Source organism: Hemibagrus wyckioides, linkage group LG02, assembly GCF_019097595.1.
Source record: "Hemibagrus wyckioides isolate EC202008001 linkage group LG02, SWU_Hwy_1.0, whole genome shotgun sequence".
In the NCBI taxonomy this organism is placed as follows: Eukaryota; Metazoa; Chordata; class Actinopteri; order Siluriformes; family Bagridae; genus Hemibagrus; species Hemibagrus wyckioides.
The window spans coordinates 7,237,990-7,263,952 of record NC_080711.1 but is presented as its reverse complement, the minus strand read 5'-3'; the positions used below and the strand labels follow the sequence as shown (position 1 = coordinate 7,263,952).

Genomic DNA, 25,963 nt, shown 5'->3' with positions numbered 1-25,963 from the left:
GGGAATGTGGGTGTGATGGTCAGGTGCCTACAAACTTTTGGTCATTTAGTGTAAATATAATAGGGATAGGGATAAAATAGTAACTTAACTTTAAGCTTTAAAAAAATTTTCTCTGTTTTTATACTTCGGTAAAGGTGCTTTGAGACAATGTCTTGTTAAAAGCGCTATACAAATAAATTGAATTGAATTAAATATGTATATTAATATTTTATAATGTATGTATATAAACATAGGGATAGTAGTTAAAGAAACATAAGGACTGCTGTCTCAGTGTACTGATGAATGCACTGTAAACAATGTTGGTGGTAACCTGAATTAGATTATACAGATATAATAACATGTAACCAGAATGGGTCACCTGACCCAACAAGCTAAACCTATACAAATAACTCACTATTTCTGTAGTGTATAAAATAAGTTAAAATTAAATAAAGGTAACTTCACCTGTCAAACACACGTTGTTATTTACTCTGGACACTAGAGGGCAGTATAACGCTATCAGATATAGTATAAGTAAAGTAATGTAAAGGCACGACCCTCCAAAGACATACTGAATACCTGCGAGGGAAACCCCCAGTATTTCTATTAATCTATTGCTTGTTCATGTGTAAAATAAATAAATAAATAAATAATAATAATAATAATAATAATAATAATAATAATAATAATAATAATAATAATAACACTATTCAACAGCTAACATTAACTGCATGCAAGATTTTATTTTTAACATGTGTTGAATTAGGATTTTCTTTAGGCAGGCCTGTGAATATACATATACAGAAAAGTTTCACACACAAATGATTCACACGTGGGCTGACATTTAAACACTTATATTTATGTGATTTTAATTTTCATGCATGTCTCTTTTTAATCTCATATGATGTCACGTGCTTATTTTATTTTATTTTAGTACACATTTGCAGTTTAATAGCATACCGTGACGTGTCTTTTATTTATTCATATGTATTTAAATTGAATTATTTACTTGTTATTCATGTCAATTCGAAAGAATTTATACGAAATGAGTCGAATTGTTTCCACAATCAGGCCAGATGTAAACATTTTGATGATGATAATAATAATAATAATAATAATAATAATAATAATAATAATAATAATAATAAATTTTAAATAGTTGAGTTGTATAGGCTATAAGAAGATATAAAAGAGAGACAATTTAAAAGTGAATGTAAAAAGTCACTTCCTGTCAATGAAGCTCAGCCCATTTCAGGACCATGGAGAGAGAGAGAGGGAGAGAGAGAGAGAGAGAGAGAGAGAGAGAGAGACACTTGAGCACGAGTGTTTGTAGGGGAGTGTGCGCGCGCGAGTCGGGACACCGGGAGTCGCGAGCATGGAGATCCACCCGGACCGCTTTAAGGCTGTGGCTGGAAAAACCCTAGGAAAGATACACAGGTTAGTGATGAACTTCCCACATAACGACTTGAACTTAAACACTTGGGACACTTTTCTTCTCCTTTTCACATTCATTAATGCACAGTTAATGCACAGTGTACCGACATGTAAGTTTGTTTCTGAGCCACAACAAAATTCAACACGGTAATGAATTCATTTAACTCTATAGAATTTATTTTAAGAAGTGATCTACTGTATTTCCTGCTCATCAAGAGACACGGACATTCACTTGTACAGTAGACAGTCCAGGCTGTGAGGCTATTAACGGTAACAGTTACAGCAGCCAAGTGAACTGACTGCTCCGTTAATTAGACTAAAACTATTTTAAGTAGTCGGTGCCTTTTTTACTATCTATCTATCTATCTATCTATCTATCTATCTATCTATCTATCTATCTATCTATCTATCTATCTATCTATCTATCTATCTACATTAGGTGAGGTGGAAATTCTTAATCTTAGAAAATTTACAACCCTTCAGAAAACTCCACTATTGATGTTGACTGGAGCTCCTGATCTTGATCTGTCTCTGCATACTATACGGTGTATCCTTTCCTGAAAAGAATCAGAAAATAATTTGTTGTCATTTTGACGTCAACCTGACAAATTATAAATATAGAAAACTTATCCAGGTCCGTTCAGCAGTCTGATCTGTCGTGTTCCCAAATTGGTGCTACCAGTCATCATCGGCATCCTAAATACCCTTTTAACCAGTGTCCATAAATCTATACATCCATTCATGAATCCATCCATCCATCCATCCATCCATCAATCCTTCTGTGAATCCATCTATCCATGCCCCCACCCTTCCATCCTTCCTTCCACCCTCCCATCCATCCCTTCATCCATCCCTTCTTACATCTATCCATCAATCCTTCTGTGAATCCATCTATCCATGCCCCCACCCTTCCATCCTTCCTTCCACCCTCCCATCCATCCCTTCATCCATCCCTTCTTACATCTATCCCTCAATCCTCCTGTGAATCCATCTATCCATGCTTCCACCCATCATGCATCCATCCATCCATCCTTCCATTCATCCATCCCTCGTTCAATCCATCAATCCTTCTGTGAATCCATCTATCCATGCTTCCACCCATCATCCATCCATCCATCCATCCTTCCATTCATCAATACTTCCGTGAATCCATCTATCCATGCTTCCACCCATCCATCCATTCATCCATCCATCCACCCAAACACCCATCCATCCATCCATCCTTCCACCCGCCCTTCCATCCATCCATCTATCCCTGTGTGTGTGTGAGTAAATGTTGGGAAAACGCTTGAGTCGTGATCAATGCTGTTTACAGACAGAGCTGTTGTTGCGTAATCCTTCAGGACTGTCCAGGTGGATACGATTAAGCCCACGCTTGAACTTGTCTCACCCAAGTGTTTGTCTCTCTCTCTCCACATTCTGCTCAGCCTGTTGTAAAAGTTAATGGTGTTAGCACCTATTGTTGATACTTTGATCTGCTCTGAACTTGATGGTAAAGGTGTTGGAGCTGCTACTACAGCCTGGTTTATATAGCACGGTCTTCGCAGTACTAAAGACAGAGTACTGCTGGATTTACTGTTCAAATTTGATATACTGATCAACAATTCAGTACAAAGGAAGAATAACTTAACTTTTATGCCACCTTTAAGGCAAATATTAGCCTGTATAAAAGTGAGAACAAAGAAACAAAGCAGCAACATCTACAGTTGCCTCAGTTATTCGACTGTCATTAGATTTAGGTTAAATACTAATAAACTGAATGAGTGAATTTGCTAATGTTGTATGTGTTTATGTGATGGAATGTGTTGAAAAGTTGCATATTGTAACATATGAAATGCTTTAATTATATTTATTGTGTAAAATAATATGTGTCATGAGGAGAACATACAAACGACACAACATTAAGGTATAGCCTAAATGATTTTTTCAGTTGCCCTGTGGTGAGATTTCTGATAGAAAAGACACATTTAAATCCCATCCAGAAATAGCTCAGCATTAATACGGGCAAGTCCAGCTGTTGGACACGCAAATCCCTCGTCCCAGCCATCACATCACCGTCACTTCCTCTCACTGTAACACACATACTACATGTCCCCCACACACACACACACATCACACTTGCCAACTCTGTAATCCTGCGAGGTCTGGGATTAGACCGTTTTCACTGTAACACACTTTCAGCACTGATTTCTAAACTGATTTTTATTTACTAAATACACACCAGCTTGTGAACTCTCTAAGAGTTTGAGTTTGATATACTTGTGGTCTTTCACATTCATTATTTATGAAGGAAATGAGTAATCACGCTGCCCGTAAGCTTCATCAATATCAGTCTTTCTTAGTCTCAGCTTCCGAGGGAAAATTCCGTCACTGCGTTTGACAAACAGGAGCCTCATTGCTATCTTTTCGCAGGACAAATCGATGTCTGCTCTCTTCCATCAGTGCGGAAGCATTCACTGAGCTTTATCCTGTTGGCTAAATTTGTATTATGTACATCTTTACAGCATAAGCGACAGTGTGATTTGACAGCTAGTTTTTATACAACTTAGAAAATTAATGTGTTTCAGGAGAGGGACACAGTGGCTTAGTCTGTTTGCCTCATACCTCCGGCATTGGGGGGTTGATTCTTATCTCTGCCATGTATGCATGTTTTCCCAAGATTCAGGCTTTTCTTCATCAGTTACTCCAGGTTCCTCTACCAGTCCATAGACATGAGTTGTCTCTGAATTGTCTGGTGTATGTAATTGTGCCCTCAGTTAGGTCCAGGGTGTCCCCTGCCTTGTGCACAGAGTACCCTAGGATAGACTCCAGGTTCCCCATGATCCTGTGCTACAGAAAATAAATGGAATGGTATTTGCTTTTATTTGGTGTCATGTGGACCCTGAATCTGACCCTTTTGGCTTCCCATACACTGTGCCACCTAACCTCAATGCAACAGTACAATAAAGTGAGAGCTGTGTGCTTGGATTTGTAAGAATAGAGTTGTAAGAAAAGGAAGAAACTCCCGATTATTTCACCTTTAACCCTAATTTGAGTAAGCAAATATTATAGAAATTGGTGTGAGTGTGTAAGCAGTGTAGTAGACCAGGCTGTTCTTCTTGTAAAGCTTCTTGTGAAGTCGTGTGTTTACTGTGTGTGATGTTGCTTCCAGTTGTTACCAGTTTTTTTTAGTATTTTTATTTTATTTATAGAGGGCAGATAGGGGAGAAATTGAAACAATTGCTGAAGACCGTTGAATTGGATGGTGCTTTAGCAATATTACATACCAAATCAAAGACCTGCCAGCTTCCCAAACCAAATGTATAAGCTATTAATGAGCAAATACAAATAATTGCATGAAAAATACAACAGAACAAGAAATCTTCTGTTACTATTTCCCCCCCCAAACAAATTTACACATAAGACAAAGTCTGTAACCGCATTTTAAAAGGGGGTGGGGGCTTATATGATTGACACTCTTTCTGACCTTACGATCGTCCTCGTCTTTCGAACCCAAACACGCTTCATGCTTTTCCTCTATCAGTAAACTGTGACCACTGCATTTCGTAGCATTTCTTGTGCAGAAATCCTGCAAAATAGATCGTTTGCTGGCAAGAACTAAAAAATGCACAGCACCGCACAGCGACTTGGCAAGTACACGCTCTGTCGTACAGAGACAATCTGTAGGCGTGATTACGTCAGGGTATCCTGTAGCCGGTGACACAAGAGGAATATGACGTGGGGCGGGGGGGCATGGCATCAGGAGCACATGCCACTAGAGCTGCTCTTTGGGTAAAAAGGCGAGAGAGAGAAAAGTGTGTAAAGCGACACGTGTGCTTCTGCATGTTTACAGGTTTGGAGGTGTGATTACATACTGTGTAACACACTCACACACACACACATGCATACACTTGAGTCCTGCTTTGCTTTATAATCTGACCCATGCTGAGGTGCTGATTGTTATGGCTGTTTCTAGAAATTTCAATGCCACTACACAAAAAAAAAAAATGACAACAAATATAGGAGCATAAACCCTATCTGTATACATCAGTCATATATAACAGGCATCACGTGCAATCAAGACACGTATTCAGACGGCACCGGCGGCGCAACAGGTCACGTCTTCAGGTTCCTGCTTCCATCCATACGCTGCTTCTCCTTCGTCCTGTACAGTAGGATTGCAGATAGACACTGCTGAATTTTTTCACAAATGCCAAATCTCCCTCCAGAATGCTTCGCAAGAAAACTGATTTGTTGGCAAAGGGGGCATGCTACTTGAGCCTCCTGCTGAGAGATGGTGTTGCCATGGCAACCAGTAGTAGAAAACACCTACTGGCGACTTCGTAGCACGGCAACTGGCAACTCGCGGCGATAAAAGAAATCACTGTCTATGTGTAGCTTAAGGATCGTTCTGATTTGGTTTTTACTTTTGGTAAGATTGTTTTTTAATGGTGCCGGGGGTTTATATGTGAGATACAGAAAGTGTGTGTATGGGTGTGTGTCTGTGTGTGTGTTCAGAATAAAGCTCTATTATGAACAGTAGAATAGTCAGCAGCTGATTAATCATTTAAAGGCTCTCCTGCTCCTACTGTTACAGCCTCTCAGCCCCTCCGTCCTGCACACTCTCAGAATCAGCAACCGTAAACCCTTCACACCTGCATCTCTCCACCATCTCTCTCTGTCTCTTTATTTTCTCGCCGAACCTCATCCTTAACAGTTTCACACACACAAAAAAAAAAAACACGCCTACGCACATTGTCTCTCCATTTCTTACATTTGTCTCTCATCTTTTCTCCACCATCTTATTTCACCTTTTGACCACATACTCCTTTAAATGCTTACATCTTTCTTCTTTTTATTATTATTATCGTTAAATTAATTTGTTAATTCATTCATTCATTCATTCATTCATTCATTCATTCCGTCACCTCTTATGGTGGTTTGGTCCGTAACAGCAAAATAATCTATGCTAGAGTTGCAATTACAAAGAGATTCAAGTTGACATATTGAGAACGAATTACGTAAGTTTACTTTTGCTTGTAAATTATTTATTTATGCCCATATGATGGCTTCTTATTTGGAGATTTTGCATGTTAGGTATCATTCTTAACTGATGCCTATGAAGGTCATGTTGTTAGTGTGTGTGTGTGTGTGTGTGTGTGTGTGTGTGTGTGTGTGTCAGGATGGGAGAAATTCTCCCTGGGTAACACAGTCCCACTGAGACACAATCTGTTCACTGGAGGCAGGGGTGGGGGTTTAAAATACATAGAGTTCTGAGCGCACACATGAGAGAGAGAGAGAGAGAGAGAGAGAGAGAGAGAAGGACTGAGGGGGATTTGTGGATTTGCATTGGTTTAATCTTTCACCTTTTTCAATATCGTCACAAATGGCCACAGTGTTCCAATCACAGGTAAAAGGAGGAAGCCTGTAGACTACAATATGATAAAATGGATGGATGGATGGATGAATGAAGGAATGAATTGATAGATGAATGGATGAATGGATTGGTCAGAGAGAGAGAATACAGTGGGATTATGTAATTTCACTGCTCGGGCCTCATCCTCTTACTGAGATTAAGAGAAAACAGGAGAAGAAAATTGTGTGTGTGTGTGTGTGTGTGTGTGTGTGCGCGTCTAATACACCTATCTAATGCTTTCTACGCTCTTAACATTAGACCCATGCATTTAAAGTCTCAGCAAAGTGCTTTGTTATCTAGACGCTGCCAGAAACAGACGCCGCTGCTTAATAAATAAATCATACCTATTATAAATGCATGATTATTTCCTTTAAGTGCTCATAATCTATAAATAACTGATGACGTTAAAATGTCTACATGTCCCTCGCATCAATTGATCACCTTCGCTGTGGAAGTGGGCGGGGCTAAGATGTGGTCAAGGTCTTGTATCCTGAGTCTGACGTCCTTACCATACAAGATTTACCAAAAACCTAAACACAACACACTTAAACATTCTAAAAGATAGAATAAAATAAAATAAAATCTTTAGTATAAGCGTAGATTAACATTTAGATACACAGTCACACAGATTCAAATACCAGTTTCAAATACCCACCCCCCAACACACAAACACACACACACAATATGTTGCTAGTTATTCATGCTAATTGCAGCTAGTGGCCATTCCTATTAGCAGAGCATATGTTCTGTATTCGTTTAACAATCTGTTTTGAGCTAAATTGAGTCTTAATTACACTTTCTTTTCCCACGATTCATTAAAATGATTTCTTTGCTCATTTATTTTAGAGCAAAGAAAGAGGGTTAAGGATTTTTTTTCTAAAAGACCAAAAACATGATCAGGATCTCGGTGTGATCCTTCCAGTCATTTCCGGAAGAGAGGAATTTCAATAATCCTAATCTGAGGGAGGAGTCACGGATTATCTGATGGATAAAGTGGTGGGCTGAAGTGGTGGGCGAGCGAGGTTTTAAGCCTTATATCCCCTCACTTAAACACATGATCAGCAAGGGCGTGCTTTCTTCCTCTTAGTGTTACTTAACAGTTACATTTGGAGATACAGAGAGAGAGAGAGAGAGAGAGAGAGACATTACATCTTTACATTGTGCTTTATCAGGAATGACAGAAATATTTTCACATGCAACTTCTATACACCTAAATGTCTTCATTGGCTGTGTGTGTGTGTGTGTGTGTGTGTAGTAGGGCAGGTTGCACACACAGATGGTCTCTCTTCAGGCCTCTGCTTAACGCCCATGTTCTGATATCCACTGAGACGCCCCCTTTATGTTCTCCTCCTCTCTCTCACCTGCAGGTGTGTTAACGCCTGTCCGATGTGGTGCGGGGTTTAAATACAGCTCTTACTAACACACAGTTATTGAAATAGCCAAAAACTGCTGTGATGTCTGTCAGAAGGAACGCATATATTGATCTAATAGGCATATTTTATATTATAATCTTTCAATTCCTGATATGGATGTTAAAAAATAATAATACTGGTTAGACATACGATGAATTGCAGGTATAATGCAGGTACAAATTGCTTTCATAGACGTTCTTTACATGAACGGTGGCTTAGTTGTTTGTAACTTTTGCCTCACATCTCAAGGGCTGGGGGGTTTGCTTCCCGCCTCTCCCCTTTGTCCACAGAGCTTGCATGTTCTCCCTGTGTTTCAGGGGCTTCCTCAGGGTACTCTGGTTTCCACCCACAGTCCAAAGATATGCACTGTGTACTGATTTTCATCTCAGTTGTCTATAGTGTGTATGTGTGAGTGTGTAATTGTGCCCTGTGATGGGTTGGAACCTCACCCTTGGAGTCATTGTGGAATAGACTCTAGGTTCCTTGTGACCCTGTGTAGGATAAGTGCCACAGAAAATGGATGAATGACTGAATGACTGAATGAATGAATGAATGAATGAATGAATGAATGAATGAATGAAAAACAGAAGCATTTTCACAAGATACGGAGTGTTTGTGTTAGTTTGGAAACGCATTTGTATCCTGTGATAGAAATCCTGATTGTGTAAATTTTATGTATAAGAAGGTTCAATAATAAGAATGATCATTTCTGGGCTTGAGATCATACTTCTGGTTGGAGTTACTGCAACTGATTGGAGATATAAAGCACATTACAGCTCATTTATATTTAATAGCTTATATATAGATATGTACAGAGATATTATTTATGTCAATATTATTGCACACATTAATGATATTTTGTTAATCCCAGTCATTTCATATTAATTATGTGAAAGAAAAAATCAATAATAATGGCACCCTAGTTAGTTAGTTAGTTAGTTAGTTAGTTAGTTAGTTAGTTAGCTAGCTAGTTAGTTGGTTAGATTCTGTCGGTAAATGATAAGTTTTACCACAAGTCATGCATTTAGTTGCTCTCCAAACTTTACCTTTTATAGAGCTTTTTGGGAGTTTCTAAATGTAGATCAGCTTAGCCTTGATTGGCTTTTATCAACATATGCATGTGCACAAAGGAAAACAGAACAAAGATTTTTTTAAAAATCTGTCACGACTCTTTAGTTATGAAACTGTACTTTAAAAAGTTATGTTTAAGGTTCATAAAGCCCAGTGGTGGATCTTGGTTCTTTCTAGTTAGATCGGAACGTTTCTCGACTCATCCGAGCTGCTTCTTCGGTCTGAGGGAAGTTGGCGGGATTCCATGAATTTGTATCCTCCAGGGTCAAGAATCCTCCCCCTCCCTGGATAGCCTTGTTGAGGCTCCCCCATCCACTCTCACATTTGCTGATCGTTACCCCTGATACTTCAATACACTCTCCTCTTACACTCCTTCTCTGGGGTCGTTACATCCTAATCGACTCCCGTACTCCTAACACTTCCTCCCATTCTCACCTTGTCCCCTTAACAAAGCTACCCTATTTTTTATTCTGTAGATACTCCACTTATCTGTGAGCGAACTGACGTGGCCCAACACTAATACCTGCTCACTGGGAAACAATACTTTTATTGCAAGTGTGCAAACATATTAGTCAGAAACATTATGCTCAGTGTGTCAGGATGCTTTGATTAAAAAGGAACCTCTACAGACGTTGTCTTTCTACCTCCAGGATCCTAGAGAAGCGTCAAGAAAATGGCGAGACCATCGAGCTGTCAGCCGAGGGAAGGCCCGAGATGGTGGAGGAGAAGGAGCTGCCCATCGTGGACTGCACCTGCTTCGGGTTGCCACGCCGCTACATCATTGCCATTCTGTCTGGTCTTGGATTTTGCATCTCCTTCGGCATCCGCTGTAATCTCGGCGTGGCCATCGTCAGCATGGTCAATGACCACACCGTGTATTACGGAAAGAAACCGGTCATAATGGTGAGTGCCTTCAGATTCTAAACCAGCATCAAGGGTTACTCCAATGTCCTTAACAATAGCGTCTGGTTTCACTGAATACTTATTAAGCTGTGTGGTGAAATCAGCAACACTTGTTGTGGACAGACTTAGTGTGGGCAGACTTCTGTTTCATCAGAATTCAGTGGATGTTTTTTTTGTTCATCCAGGCTTGTAACACAGCTGACACCATTTTCTAGTTTGTGTAGTTGCTGAATCAGACACAAACGATCAACATAATTGTGTATCATGGGCTAAGAAAGGATTGGAAATACGTGCATACTTAAGGACTTGGATTCTTATATACTTTGTAATGTTATACTAGCATACTAGAAAACTTGCATACCCGCATACTTAGATCTTTGCACTTGCACACATACACTGAATAGTTACATACAAGCATATGTACATACTTATATGCATAAATTCATACGATATATTGCCAAACGTTTTGGGACACTCCTCCAAATCACTGAATTCAGGTGTTGTTTTTCAGGGGTTGGGTTCGGCCCCTTAGTTCCAGTGAAAGGAACTCATAATGCTTCAGCATACCAAGACATTTTGGACAATTTCATGCTCCCAAGGGGATGGCACCTTCCTGTTCCAACATGACTGCACACCAGTGCACAAAGCAAGGTCCATAAAGACATGGATGAGTGAGTTTGGTGTGGAGGAACTTGACTGGCCTGCACAGAGTCCTGACCTCAACCCGATAGAACACCTTTGGGATGAATTAGAGAGGAGACTGTGAGCCATTCCAAAACTGGGACGTCTGCTTTTACATGCACATAAATTTAATATTGAGTTGGCCCACCCTTTGCAGCTATAACAGCTTCAACTCTTCTTGGAAGGCTTTCCACAAGGTTTTAGGTGTTTTATGGGAATTTTTGACCATTCCACTAGACGTGAATTTGTGAGGTCAGACACTAATAATGGATGAGAAGACCTGACTTGCAGTCTCCGCTCTAATTCATCCCCAAGGTGTTCTATCTGGTTGAGGTCAGGACTCCACACCAAACGCTCTCATCCATGTCTTTCTGGACCTTGCTTTGTGCACTGGTGTGCAGTCGTGTTGGAACAGGAAGGGGTTCATCCCCAAACTGTTCACACAAAGTTGGGAGCATGAAATTGTCCAAAATGTCTTGGTATGCTGAAGCATTAAGAGTTCCTTTCACTGGAACTAAGGGTCCGAGCCCAACCCCTGAAAAACAACACCTGAATTCAGTGATTTGGAGGGGTGTCCCAACATGCTACTATACTTGCATACCTACATATTAGAATACTTAAATATGTGCCTATTAAAAGAATAGCATCATACTTTTGTGCTTACTACACTCACTACATACTAGCATACTACTAACACACACTTGCATACTAACATAATTAAACACTTGCATACTAGCATAATTTCATACTTGCAAACTAAAATAATTAAACACTTGTATACTAGCATAATTGTATACTAGCATAATCACACTTACATACTACAATAATTACACGATTGTATGCTTGCATCATTACACATTTACGTACTAGCATTATTACATATTTGCATATTAACATAATTAAATACTTGCTAGCATAAGTATACATTAGCATACTAGCATAATTACACGCTTATATAATTGAATAACTTTATTCAAACCTAAAGCTTTTTACTAAATTTCTTTAATAGAAAATTCTTACATACTTGCATTCTTTCTTATTTGTATACTACTTAAACTTGCATAATTACTTGCTGGCGGTCTAACAAACTTATATAATCACATAATCCATACTTTCATTCTTAAATGCAAGCATACTTACATACCTGCGTACGCAGATACCCAAAGAGATCTACAAATCTATGAAATTCATACTTCACACTTGCATTCTTCAATACATGCCTGCTACCACACTTACCTACCTAAAGACTTGTCATATGCCTATATACTTGCATACTTGCATATTAGCATACTACTTTCATGCTTATGCACTTACATAGAATATTTACATACATACCACATAGTTGTGCAGTTAAATAGCAGTAAGCTAATATACCTACATACTTACATAGTCATATACCAGCTAGGATTTTAACAGACTTATATATTTTCTTGCACACTAGCGTACTTCACCAGGTATACAGCAGCACTGGGTGTGGGTGAAGTGTAGTGTTGCATTATGTTTGTATGCATGGCTGCTTCAGTGAGCGTCTTTGGGAGAGAATGTTTCCAGTCCTGTGGTGCATGGTGAGTGGGAGCCCAGCCATGGACAACACCACTGAGACTCAAACCGAACACACAGAGCACGCTTCTGTTTTCTGCAGTGTTCACAACTCAGGACCGGCAGCGTCTCAGGCACTGGATCAAAGTGATAAACTACATGTACCGCTGTTACTGCTGTAGCTTTTTAAAAGACAATGAGTCCGTAAACAAGGTTTGGGACACAATGCATTACTGCTTGCATATTTAAACCAGTTTGAAGTCCACGTCTCTTAATGTTTATAGGGTTGGGTCTTGGTTTCCCAGCCTAGACTTCTGTCGGGTGGAAAAGACCTCAACCACAAAACATCACTGAAAACATATTAAATAGTGTCCAAAAGCTACTATTTCATCCATCCATCCATTTTCTATACCCACTTTATTCCTAATTAGGGTCACGGGGATCTGCTGGAGCCTATCCCAGCACACATTGGGCGAAAGGCAGGGGTACACCCTGGACAGGTTCTACTATTTCCCTATATTTTCCTTATATAGTAACAGTAAAATATTGACAACAATATCGCTAAGCATGCACTCAATTAATGGAGAAGTTTTGTCTGAAACCTTCTTCACTAAACATCTCATGCACTTTCATGCACTGTTTGAATATTAATTAAAATACACCGATCAGGCATAACATTATGAGCAGTGACAGGTGAAGTGAATAAGACTGATGATCTCCTCATCATGGCACCTGTTAGTGGGTGGGATATATTAGGCAGCGAGTGAACATTTTGTCCTCAAAGTTGATGTGTTAGAAGGAAGGAAAGATGGGCAAGCCTAATGATTTGAGCGAGTCTGCCGTCCATGTGGTTGTTACTTTGACATGTACCACCTACCTCAGCATTGTTGCAGACCATGTACACCCTTTCATGGAAACGGTAGGTGGTTATAATGTTATGCCTGATCGGTGTACAATGACATGTGAGAGCTGTACACGTCATAGGCTAAATGGTTACAAGACCACATGGCCAGAATAAAGAATGGTCACACGGCCATTTTAGGTGACTTTGGAGCTCTGTTTCTGCTACGGAGCTCAATCAAGCTTTTCCCAATGTCAGAGACATATATTATTATATATATTGAGACTAAAATTCAAAATTTTGTAGCTAGTACCGTGATTCGAATCAAATACACCCTTACAGTAGGTACATATAGACGGGTACATATGCTAAAAACCACATAGAAATGTCCTGTAGTTAATGCATCTACAATTTGTTCCTTTTCTTGCATGGGTTTCTGGAACATTCCTCTTGAATCCTGCCTTTGTGTCCTGCCTCTGACCTTGAAACAAGTTTTGGAATGACTTTTTAGTGTATAACGGCTTACAGTGCAGTTATATAATACAACAGCCCACTGCTGGATTGGATTTCAAAGCGATATTACACCATGTGCACTGGGAGAAACTTCTGCAGCTCCTGCATCTCAGTAGACTGCAGTATAAATCTCCATGATGATGATTTCATATGGCTGTGTTTAAAAAACAATAAGCATTTCAGCATGTTATGACCTGGAATAAACATGTGAAATATCAATCGCATGTGAAATCACGTGAAAAAAATTAATGTAAGAAAATATATTTTAAAAAAGTATTTTAAAAAGCATGCTATACTTGGGAAATGGAATTACATGTAGAAATTGACATAATAATATGTGAAAATAAATTATTCAATATCTCTCTCTCTCTGTTCTTCTCTCTGGCTATTTGTCTGCTTCTTTATCTCTCTGCCTCGGTCTCTGTCTGTCTCCGTCTGTCTTTCTCTGTCTGAATCTCTCACTGTCTGTCTGTCTGTCTGTCTGTCTGTCTGTCTGTCTCTCTCTCTCTCTCTCTCTCTCTCTCTGTCTGTATCTTTCACTGTCTGTCTGTCTCTCCATCTCTCTCTCTCTCTTTCTCTGTCTAAATATCTCACTGTCTGTCTGTCTGTCTCTCTCTCCCTCTCTCTCTCTCTCTCTCTCTCTCTCTCTCTCTGTCTGTATCTTTCACTGTCTGTCTGTCTCTCCATCTGTCTCTCTCTCTCTCTGTCTGAATCTCTCACTGTCTGTCTGTCTGTCTCACTCTCTCTCAATCTGTCTGAATCTTTCACTGTCTGTCTGTCTGTCTGTCTGTCTGTCTCTCTCTCTCTCTCTCTCTCTCTTTCTCTTTCTCTCTGACTGAATTTCTCACTATCTGTCTGTGTTTCTATCTCTGTCTCTGTCTCTCTCTCTCTCTCTCTCAATCTCACGCTGCCTGTCTGTCTCTCTGTCTGTCTGGATCTCTCTCACTGTTTCTCTCTGTTTCTGTCTCTCTCTAGGCTGCTCAGTTCACGTGGGACCCGGAGACAGTGGGAATGATCCATGGTTCATTTTTCTGGGGTTACATCGTTACGCAGATCCCAGGAGGCTTCATCTGTCAGAAATTTGCTGCCAACAGGTGATTTTCTGGTGTTTAGAAGCAGCAAATTTTTTAATGTCCATAAGTCTGGACTCGCGCATGTTTGTTATTTCTGCAGAGTGTTTGGCTTTGCAATCGTGGCCACGTCCACTCTGAACATGCTGATCCCGGCTGCTGCGCGGATCCACTATGGATGTGTCATCATGGTCAGGATATGCCAGGGTCTTGTGGAGGTACGCCATCTGGGTTTGTTTCTCAGTGCATTAGAAGAATCCAGCTCAGAAATCTAGACTTCAACACCATTCCCTTCCAAAGCCAAAGACACAAATCATACCTTATTTTTTAGTGTTAGTTTTTATTTCCTTGAATATAATGCTATATATTGACAATTTCCCTAAATCCATGAAATACAACCTAAAATCTAAGTATATTGTGAAGAACATTTTAGTATCAAACACTTTTAAGAGCCAGTTCCTGTTTTTTCTACTGCTTTCTGCTTTTTTGCATATCACATTGCCACATAAGCAGGGAATATAGTGTTATAGAAAAACACTCAGGGCTTGCTATTAAATGAAATTAATCAATAATAGAGTGCCGTGATGCTGCCTGACTTGAAGCAGAGATACTGTTAACACTATGAAGGTGATTATTTCCCTAAAACAGCATGTTCCAAAGTGTTTTTATTTCTCTTATATCACAGCAATTTGCCATCATTTTTTAAAAATTATTTTCATTTTTGAATGCAATTGTCTATTATTTATAATTGTTATATTTTTATATAATTGTTTAAAATGTTTACATGATTTGCAATTTCATTTTTGAATGTAATTGTTTATTATATATAATTGTTAATTTTTCAATATATATATATTTTAAAAGGTTTACATAATATTTATGTAAATAAATACATAAATTAAAAATAAAATAAATAATTTTAAAAATAATTCAATTGAATTGAAGTCATAATTATTGAACAAAAACAGTGAACATGTTTTGTTTCAGGTTGAGTTTAAATTTTTCTATTTGCTCCTCCTACAGGGTGTGTCATATCCTGCATGCCATGGGATTTGGGCTAAATGGGCTCCGCCTCTCGAGAGAAGCCGATTGGCCACGACAGCATTCTGTGGTGAGAGTGGCAGCGTGCAGATGAATTGATTTAACAACCTATAATTTGTGTCTGATGAGTCTGACTTTTTTAATATTACCAGACTTGATTCATATTAAAAATTGGTTTATATTTGGGGGCATGTTTGCTTCACATCCCTAAGGTTGGGGGTTCAATTCCCACCTCTGCCCTCTGTGGAGTTTGGATGTTGCCCTTGTAGTTCAAGGGTTTTCTCCAGGTGCTTTGGTTTCCTCCCCCAGTCCAACATTAGTGGCATCAATAAATTGTGGGTTTGTGTGTATATAGACAAACGTTAGCCTTTATTTATCACATACACATTACGGCACAGTGAAATTCTTTCTTCATGTATCTCATCCTTGGAGGGTTGGGGTCCGATCAACAACCCAGAGCCTTAACCACATGGATGGATGGGCTTGATTGGGTTATATTCTATAAATATTATATGTGCTTATATTCAATAAATAGCTTCATTTTGTGTCTGAATCAGGGTCGTATGCAGGGGCTGTGGTGGCGATGCCCCTGGCTGGTGTGTTAGTGCAGTATACAGGATGGTCGTCTGTTTTTTATGTATATGGTACGTACCAAACACATACACTCGCACATAAATGCAGACCTTTATATACACACACATGTAGCAACATAATATAACACAGTTTACTGATTAGCTAGGACTGGTTTAATCTCGACTAGCTGCTGGTTTCTGTCCAGTTAAAGAGTTATCGTTTGCCTTTAATCAATATTAATATTAACTAGTTTCCTGTTTCCTTTTATTTCTTGCTCTTATCTGTCTCTTCTTTTGTCCCATTTCTTTCACAGGTAGCGTCGGAATACTGTGGTATCTCTTCTGGATCTTAGTGTCCTACGAGAGTCCAGCTGCTCATCCTACAATCAGTCCAGAGGAGAGGAAATACATCGAGGATGCCATTGGAGAGACGGCAGGGTTGGTCAACCCCCTTCAGGTGTGATTCTTGTGCAATGGTGTATCCATGTCGCAACCTTAGTGACTCCAGTGTGTCTACATCTGAATTAAATAAAATATCTCTATGTTATGCAATTTCTCATTTATTTTACAATACAAGTTGCCACAAGGAAAGTATTTTGTGATGTAATTCATGGCATCAATATGTGTTCATACCTCATTATACAATTACCGCTGTTTCTCCTCAGCAGCTTTGTGCTTATTCACTGCATGGATTCGGAGTTACTTACTGGTTCGCTAAACACATAAACCCACTCTAATGTACCTAAAATGGCAGCACCGATGTTTTTTTTGTTTTTTTCCATTTAAAGCCTTGCATCATCTCGTCACCCTCCCAACTTTCCGCTTTCATGGCTCTATATATTCGCTTGTACCCTGCAGTATGTGTATCAGAGCGAGCGAATGACCTCGGCTTTTGTGCTCACTGCAGAAATTCAAAACCCCTTGGCGTCATTTCTTCACCTCCATGCCAGTGTACGCCATCATCGTGGCCAACTTCTGCAGAAGCTGGACCTTCTACCTGCTCCTCATCAGCCAGCCTGCATACTTTGAGGAGGTTTTTGGCTTCGAGATCAGCAAGGTGAAGCGCAAAACTTGTATTCCGCACGCCTACGCCGAACAAAATAGCAAAAGACAACAAAATACCAAATGTGTAGGCAGTGTTAAGCGTGCATTTGTACATAACCGCCTCCTCAACATGTGTGCACATTTTCTCAGATTGTAGCTGAAATGGAGAACTTCTGAGTCATAGGCATGTTTGTGTTTTAAAGCTCGGTTTTCTGTGAGGAGACATTTAGACGTCTTTTTGGACTGGTCGTGCACGGAATTAATGAAATAGATTGTTAAATATATATATATGTTATGTTAAATTTTGCTACTCTTCTGTGTCTCTGTCTATCTCAGGTGGGGTTGGTTTCTGCGCTCCCTCACCTGGTTATGACCATCATAGTGCCGTTGGGGGGCCAGCTGGCTGACTACCTGAGATCACACAACATAATGAGCACCACTAACGTCCGCAAGCTCATGAACTGTGGAGGTGAGAGAGAGAGAGAGAGAGAGAGAGAGAGAGAGAGACAACCAGAGAGAGAGAGTACTACATATTATGTGTGTGTGTGTGTGTGTGTCTGAATTTTTAATCTGGTTTAGCAGCTGGGATTAGAATCACTGAGGCATGATTTCATACAGCAGTGGACAGGTACACCGTGGACATAACCTATATAAAACACTCTCTACTCTCTTACTCTCAGTATTCAGTCATCGCTTGTCATCACAATACAAGTATTACAAATTGAGCAAACTGAGCCCTATTAATAATCTGGAGGTTGACTAAATAATCACTACAATTATAACAGAGTTTGAGCTGACCAAAAATTTACGGCTGTAATCATGAATACCGTCCAGGTCCCTTATTCACAATATACACAATGTACTTCTTTTATGAACACATCTAATACTCGTCAGCTTTACAGTATACAGTCAGGGATGAGTAATGAATGTATTGTGGGGTGTGTTATTGTCACCTCAGCCGCTTGTAATCCCTATACTGCTACGCCAATATCACAGGAAACAAAATTCTTGCACAATGGTGATATGTCGGCTATAGGAACTAATAATACAAACAAACCTGACACTTCCCATGGCACTTATATATTCAGTTTCATTGTGCTGAGATACTCTGATCATGCTTTTAACCGGCTAATTAATTCATGCTTATATCACATACAGTGCCGTTTCAGTGGAGTCTCATTTGTTGATACGCTTACTGTAACTGCAGCTATGACATTTCTAGCTGTCAGAGGTTTAATATATAATGCGCTGATTCTAATACATTAGTGTTTCTATAGTAACAACACATTCCTTGGGAATTTGTACAACAGATGCTCTAGTAAACAGATTTAAGAAAAGTGTCCCTGTGTCAGGATGTGAAATATTCAGTGAGGAGACAGTTAAGGATCCGTCTAGTGTTACCGTACATCTCATTACTACAATGATGATTGTTTTCCCATAACAGCGTGTTTTATTCCATATTTATATAATGTGATGAAGGTGTAGTCCAGCATGTTAATGCAGTGTGTTTTGAAGGATTTGGAATGGAGGCTACGCTGCTGTTGGTGGTAGGATTCTCTCACACTAAAGGAGTGGCTATATCCTTCCTCGTCCTGGCTGTCGGCTTCAGTGGGTTTGCGATCTCAGGTTAGAAAGTGTTATGTAATTATATAAATAGAATATATTAGACATAGCACACAAGCCTAGTGTATGATATACAGGCAAGTCACAGAAGATAACTCAGCTCTACCTCTCTCTTTCTCTCTCTCTCTCTCTTTCTCTCTCTCTCTCTCTTCTCTCCCTATCTATGTATCTGGCAGGCTTTAATGTGAATCATTTGGACATAGCGCCACGTTATGCCAGCATCCTGATGGGTATTTCTAATGGAGTGGGCACGTTATCGGGCATGGTGTGCCCTCTTATAGTGGGAGCCATGACCAAACATAAGGTATATGCTAATAATAACATGCCCCTGTTTTACACACACACACACACACACACACACACACACACACACACCTGAATCCACACTCTGTTGCCAGTTTTTCTGACGCCTTTCTTAGAACATACAGAATATAGTTCTTATATATATGTGTGTGTGTGTGTGTGTGTGTGTGTGTGTGCGTGTTCATAGATGCTGAATCTATATGATCAACATATACAACTGTATAACTATTATATGTGCCTTACTTATGTTCTTTTTACACAGACACGTGAAGAGTGGCAGTATGTCTTCCTCATTGCATCATTAGTGCATTATGGGGGCGTTGTTTTCTATGGTAAGCTTCTTGTTTTGTAATCAATATTAATAGGTTTGTGTATTTTTAATAGAGACAAATCTGAACACTGGTCAAACAGCAGCAACAACAACAACAACAATAATAATAATAATAATAATAATAATAATAATAATAATAATAATTAAAGAATTAGAAAATAGACAACATATTTTAAAAAATATATATTTTATTTTAAAAATAAATATAATATACTTTAAAAAAAGAAAAAGAATGGTCTATTATTATTCCTGTTATTTGAAGATTAAATGATTTGAAGATTAAACTTTATTTGAGTTTAAATGCTCAAAGCCATCCAAAATTTTGCCTAACAAAATTGCCAATGGGATTCTGTGAGCTGGCGTATGCGGAAGAGGGCAGAATGTGCTTTCATCTGAGTGTGTTACGCTGCCTAGTAAAACACACATGAACAGCCATTTGGAAAGTTGCTGTTGGTTCATTCCACGAGTCTCTACAGCCTGAAAGAAAACCGAAAGACAAAAAGGGAATAAAAGAAAATAAAAAAACGACTTGGCATATAAAATATTTTGCATCCTAAACTTTGCTATACTGTCATAAAAGTATCTCTCTAGTAATTGCACATGAAACAGCAAACACTGAGAAGAAGATTGTAATCTGACAATTCATGTAATATTTAGAAATTGTTTAAACTTCTTAGAAAATCGTTCAGCCGCACCTAAAGAACAAAACATACAGCTACATGTAGGAGTGAGGTGAGGATAGACCTGAATGAATGAACTTCATATTCTGACAAGCTTTCAGGAAAGGAAACAACTACCCTTTAGAATAATATCATATACTAGGGAAAGAACAAGAATGTTCCATATTAGGTACAAGGCAAAACATAAATAATAGCTGGAAAATCCAATTCATATTGAATCACAAAGCAGAACTTACTAACTGACTTAAGTTGACCTTATTTCAGAATGACTTTACTCTTCTTTTCTCAGGGATATTTGCATCAGGAGAGAAGCAGCCATGGGCCGACGCTGAGAACACCAGTGAGGAGAAATGCGGCATCCTGGATGAAGACGAGCTGGCCAATGAGACCGAAGAGCTTTACAGAACGGGAGGACAGTACGGCGCCATTAACCAACCAAACACGGCCGGGCCGAACGGGAGTGGAGGTGGAGGTGGTGCTGGATGGGTCTCAGACTGGGACAAAACAGAAGAATATGTACAACCAGTTGGGAGAAATAGCTATCTTTATGGAGGAGAGGGAGAAAGGGAGCTCACATAGTGGGAGTAGTCCACATGTCCCATCCTGGAGAGTAGGAGTCTAGCAAAAGTTTTCCCTGCTCATAGACAATGAATGATGTATAGCTGCATACTCAATACCAAGCCCCATGCTGGACAAAGCTTTTGCTTAGATGGGCATTGACACCAATAGGAATTTGGGGTCTCTCTCTATACAGATTAATGTACCAGTCTTCTCCTTAGTTCTTAATTCTTCATAGTTTTACGTAGAACCTTTACTAGTCCCAAAAAGAGACAAATCAAGAATCAATTTTTTCTTCGTACCCAGACCCGCAGTTCTTTATTCTTTGTTCAAGTAAATTTGAAAACTGGAGAATGGAGGAGAAAGCATGCAAATAATTTACTGCCATTTTGCCTAATGCTAGTTAGCTGGCTAACATTAGATAAGTAACCAGCTGACTAAAGTGTTGGTGAAGTAGCTAACGATAAATGTAGTTGATATTTTCTTAGTGAAACTTGTTTGAATTCAGGACGTGTTTTCCAAATTCACTTTTTCAGTTTGTCTAGTTGGATTTGTGCCCAGGATTTTTGGCTGTGAATTACAGCCATAGCGCATGTTATCCCTAAACACAAATCACAGCCAAGTTAACATTATTTATAGGCTAACATGTTTTTGTGTTACTAAAACCTGAACAAAACCCAGTCGTTTTAAGTGACCAGTTGAAGCAGCTAAACGTTCAAAAACGATAATAATGCTGCGTTTGAGGTGAAGTTACATCTTGTAATTCCCGGTAAAACTTGAAATTTAAGGGTAGCCTTTCAAAAAATACCCGCTGATTTCTTTACTTTTTAATGAGCTTACTGTAGAATTAGCTTTAGACCAGTTAGTATACAGACAATATGTTAATTCTATAACATTAACCGTACTGACCGCTGATTTGAGAAGGTAATCAGCAACATTAAAGTTATCTAACGTTAGCCGGCTAGCTTGTTGCTACTTGATATCGTCCCCTGGCTAAGGTGTTGCTAACACTATTTGGTATTTTCTAGTGTTTCTGCTGTGCTGCAATTTCAGTCCTAAAGGATTTACTATATTAGAACAGTACTGATATTCATCTAGGCATGTAAATGTACGGTTAAAGTAGCTTTTTATGAGTCCTGTGTGCTCTGAAAGAGCAAACACACTTTTGGGAAAGTTGTCTGTTTTTTTCCACCTGGTACGTCAAATATTTTGAGGTGGGAAAAGTGCATTATTACAACTTACAGATGCCACTAATGCAGCATAAGCACTTCTTTGATAATCGTGGAGAACTTTTTTTTAAATCACAGACTCCCTGGATATGCTTCACAGATCTCTGGGGGTCTCTGGGTGACACCTTTAGAACCAAAAGTGGTGAAGATGTCTGTTTCATTCTGATAAAACATCATCCTTCTCAACTAGGATGGTTGAGTTAGTTTGGTTGTTAGTTTGCTTGGCTAATCAAAAGCATTGTCCACCCAATCTTGGTGTCCAAACTCAGGCTCTATTTACATAATAAGTCTGTGGGACTACAGTGTAAACCTGGAACTACTGTATATTCGGTTAAATCAGGTGTCTTTCAGCAGGGAAACTGGAGTTCTGGTGGATTTCAACTCTCCATGGCTGGACTTGAAACCCCATGAGTTAACCTGGTAGAGCAAATTTATCTGAATGTGAAAGATAGAACGAAATACTGAACAACGGTGACATCTTTAGTGAGAAGCAAACTCCGATTGAACATAGTGGATGGGAAGTAAGATGGAAAATGGTTCTTTAAGGGTTTGTATAATTGAGCGTTCCTAGCTTCCAAAATGGGTTCTATTGGGTATCGTCTGTTTTAGGGTTCTTGTGAAGAAATGTAGATTTTTAATGATGTTAATGTGATGATACTGGAAGGTGTGTCAGGCTGTTGTATGTGGATTTGCATTTGAGTGTGTGTGTGTGTGTGTGTGTATCAGTGTGGAATTTGACGGTGCTGTGATCTAACTCCAGTATTTTCAGGCTTTCTGCCAAAATCACTGTAATGCACTTAATATGAGGATAAATACCAGATGTGTACCTTTGGTGTAAGTGTGCATGTGTGAGAATATGTGTGTGTGTGTGTGTGTGTTTCTTTTCTGTGCACAATTCCTTGTGTTTGTCCATGGTCCCATGGTCAGCACGCAGCTCACCCTCTCTGCCTCATGCTCTAAACATAGATTTCCCTATTAAACCTTGAATTCCACAGCAGTACATGATGTCACATTAGTGGTGTGTGTGTGCACGAATGCTTATATGTCCAGAATTATTGACACCCTTCATTAAAAATAATAAATAAATGTTATTTTTTTAAAAATGACACACAGCAATTCAACTTTACTTTACTTTCAAAAGTAAATACCTTTATCTCAGAAAATAGAATTATTAGACATTTTTTTTTGTTTTTAAAAAATTGTTAAATGTATTTTCTAGTCACTTTTATTTATTATTATTTGTACTAATATATATTTAAAATATTAAACATATTTTTAAAAACATTAACCATAAAAAATATTAAACCACCCAAAGGAATATTTTAAATAAATGCAAACAATTTTGCATTAATTAATTAATTAATTTATTTATCTATTTATTTATTTAATTAATCAATTCATTCATTCATTCATTCATTCATTCATTCATTCATTCATTCATTTATTTATTTATTTATTTATTTATTTATCTATCAATTAGTTAATTAATTGATTGTTTGTTTTTTTAAACCTATGCCTATAGATCCAGCATGTTTGAGCTCATAATATCACGTGTTATTCTTAACATGTACATTTTTATGAAGGGTGTCAATAATCATGATATGTGTGCGCGTGTATGTGTGTGTATGTGTGTGTGTGTGTGTGTGTGTGTGTGTAAGAGATAAAAGCACTGAATTGTAATGTGAAGTACAGCAAAGGTTAGAAACCTGCTAGACAACCTTCTAATATCTCATTTCTTATTTCCAGTAACACACAGGTATTCACACACCATGTTGTGAAATCCTGATTTCATGTCTGTTTATCGACCAGCATTTGGCACAAGACAATTTCACACCTTTAGAAAAACACTTTATCCAGGGTTCAGAACAGAAAGCAGAACAGAAATTAAAGCGTCGAGGAAATGATGGAAACAATTTTGTCCTTTAAAATGTGATGTTTCTACTTTTTGGCAATTTTTTTTTTTTGGAGTTCCTCTCTCATTGTTTTCCCACGATGCTGTGATCATGTGTGAAAAATGAATAAACTGTTAGATAATCCTGTTTTTGTTTTCTTTTCTTTTCTGGAAAACAAACATAAATGAAAAGCAGTGAATAAATTCTATATGTGAAAATTCCCTATGTACAATAAAACTGATTAATTCAGCACAGTGTTATTTCTCTTTGTGTATTGGATTTGATGAGCTATAGGCTGTTAATTGACGTAATTACAGTTAAGAATAATATTAATAGTGCTGATAAATGCATCAGTACTCAGTATTTTCCATCGGATGATATTTACACCTCCTGTGTACCTCTTACTTCTATATTTCTGTCTCTTTCTCTCTCTTCCCACTGAGGGCATCTGCTCTGCTCTAATCTTTGCCTAAAATCACCAAGATAATCCCTCTATCCATCTGGCATGGGGATGGGACACAGGAAAGTATTACAGTCACATGAATTGGCCTGTGTTGCTGCTGACATCTTCTGGTAAAAGACTGTAAATATCCAGGCTGCTATAATCGCTGCTATATGAATTTGGCTAATCAGCGGCTGATTCAGTGTTCAGGAGCGACCAGGAATCACAGTTAATGTGTGAGCATTACAGGAAAGCATGAAATACAGGCGATACGCGCACTACTTTGATTAATACTACATCCAGGTTATGTATTATTACAGGCAGTAGTGAGTCATTTTAGTCATTCAGTGATAAAATTGTACTGTGTATATAGTCTGAACGGAAACTTGTTAAAAGGAAACTATGCATTTTGAATATCCAAAAATCCCCCAAAATCCCCCTCACAGTCCCCTTTTTTTTCTTTTCTTTTTTTATTGCACGGAAATGGTTTAAGGCTCTGGGCTACTGAGGTCAGAAGATTAAGGGTTCAAGCCCCAGCATTGCCAAGCTGCTACTGTTGGTCCCCTGACCAATGCTCTTAACCCTCTGCTCCAGGAACACTGTTTGATGACTGACCCTTTCCTCTGACTCCAACTCCATTACAAGCTGGGATATGTGAAAAAAATAATTTTTCCCCATGCTGTAATATTCACTGTATATAACAAGTAAAAGCTTCTTCTATCACGACGTATTCATTTATACATCTTCAGTAACTGCTTTATCCTGATCACTATTTCACACCTAGCATGTGTGAAACCAGAAGAACTCAGAGAAAACCGCACAGACCTGAGAAGAACAGGATGGGCGGCGGTAGCTCAAGTGGTTAAGGCTCTGGGTTGGCTGCACCGCCAAGATTAACAACCCTGACCCTGTGCTATCACCCTAACCCTGCAAGGATAGGATATGCGAAGAAAGAATTTCCCTGTGCGGTAATGTATATGTGACAAAGGCTACTTAAGAACATATGGAACTCTGAAAAGACTGGAACCCGAGCTCAGGATTCAACCTGAAGCTGTGAAGAAGACACTTATAACAAAGGGAAAAAATAATTAGACAGATTGATGTGATGGGACCCAACTCAATGCTGAGGGCAGATAGTCGAAGTTGAAGTTGAATTGCAATCATTTTACAGTATTGGTAAAAAATAAATCCATATTCACAAAGCCAGTGCTCTCAGTTCTTTTGCTTACTGCAAAAACAATATAATAAAATACAATATGATAAAAATATATACACCGATCAGGCATAACATTATGACCAGTGAGAGGTGAATTGAATAAGACTGATGATCATCTCATCACGGCACCTGTTAGTGGGTGGGATATATTAGGCAGCAAGTGAACATTTTGTCCTCAAAGTTGCTGTGTTAGA

General features: G+C 38.8%; 1 protein-coding gene across 1 annotated transcript; it reads left to right on the top strand.

Annotated features, from left to right (window-relative positions):
- The first annotated feature begins 1,263 nt into the window (after window positions 1-1,263).
- slc17a7a (solute carrier family 17 member 7a) lies at window positions 1,264-24,254 on the top strand. Its single transcript, XM_058405394.1, has 13 exons — window positions 1,264-1,416; window positions 9,942-10,194; window positions 14,744-14,862; window positions 14,942-15,056; window positions 15,862-15,949; window positions 16,437-16,523; window positions 16,766-16,908; window positions 17,359-17,508; window positions 17,832-17,964; window positions 19,011-19,121; window positions 19,295-19,422; window positions 19,684-19,753; window positions 20,722-24,254. Exons 1-13 carry the CDS (start codon window positions 1,355-1,357, stop codon window positions 21,009-21,011), a joined length of 1,749 nt encoding a protein of 582 aa, XP_058261377.1. The 5' UTR covers window positions 1,264-1,354; the 3' UTR covers window positions 21,012-24,254.
- Window positions 24,255-25,963: the final 1,709 nt, after the last annotated feature.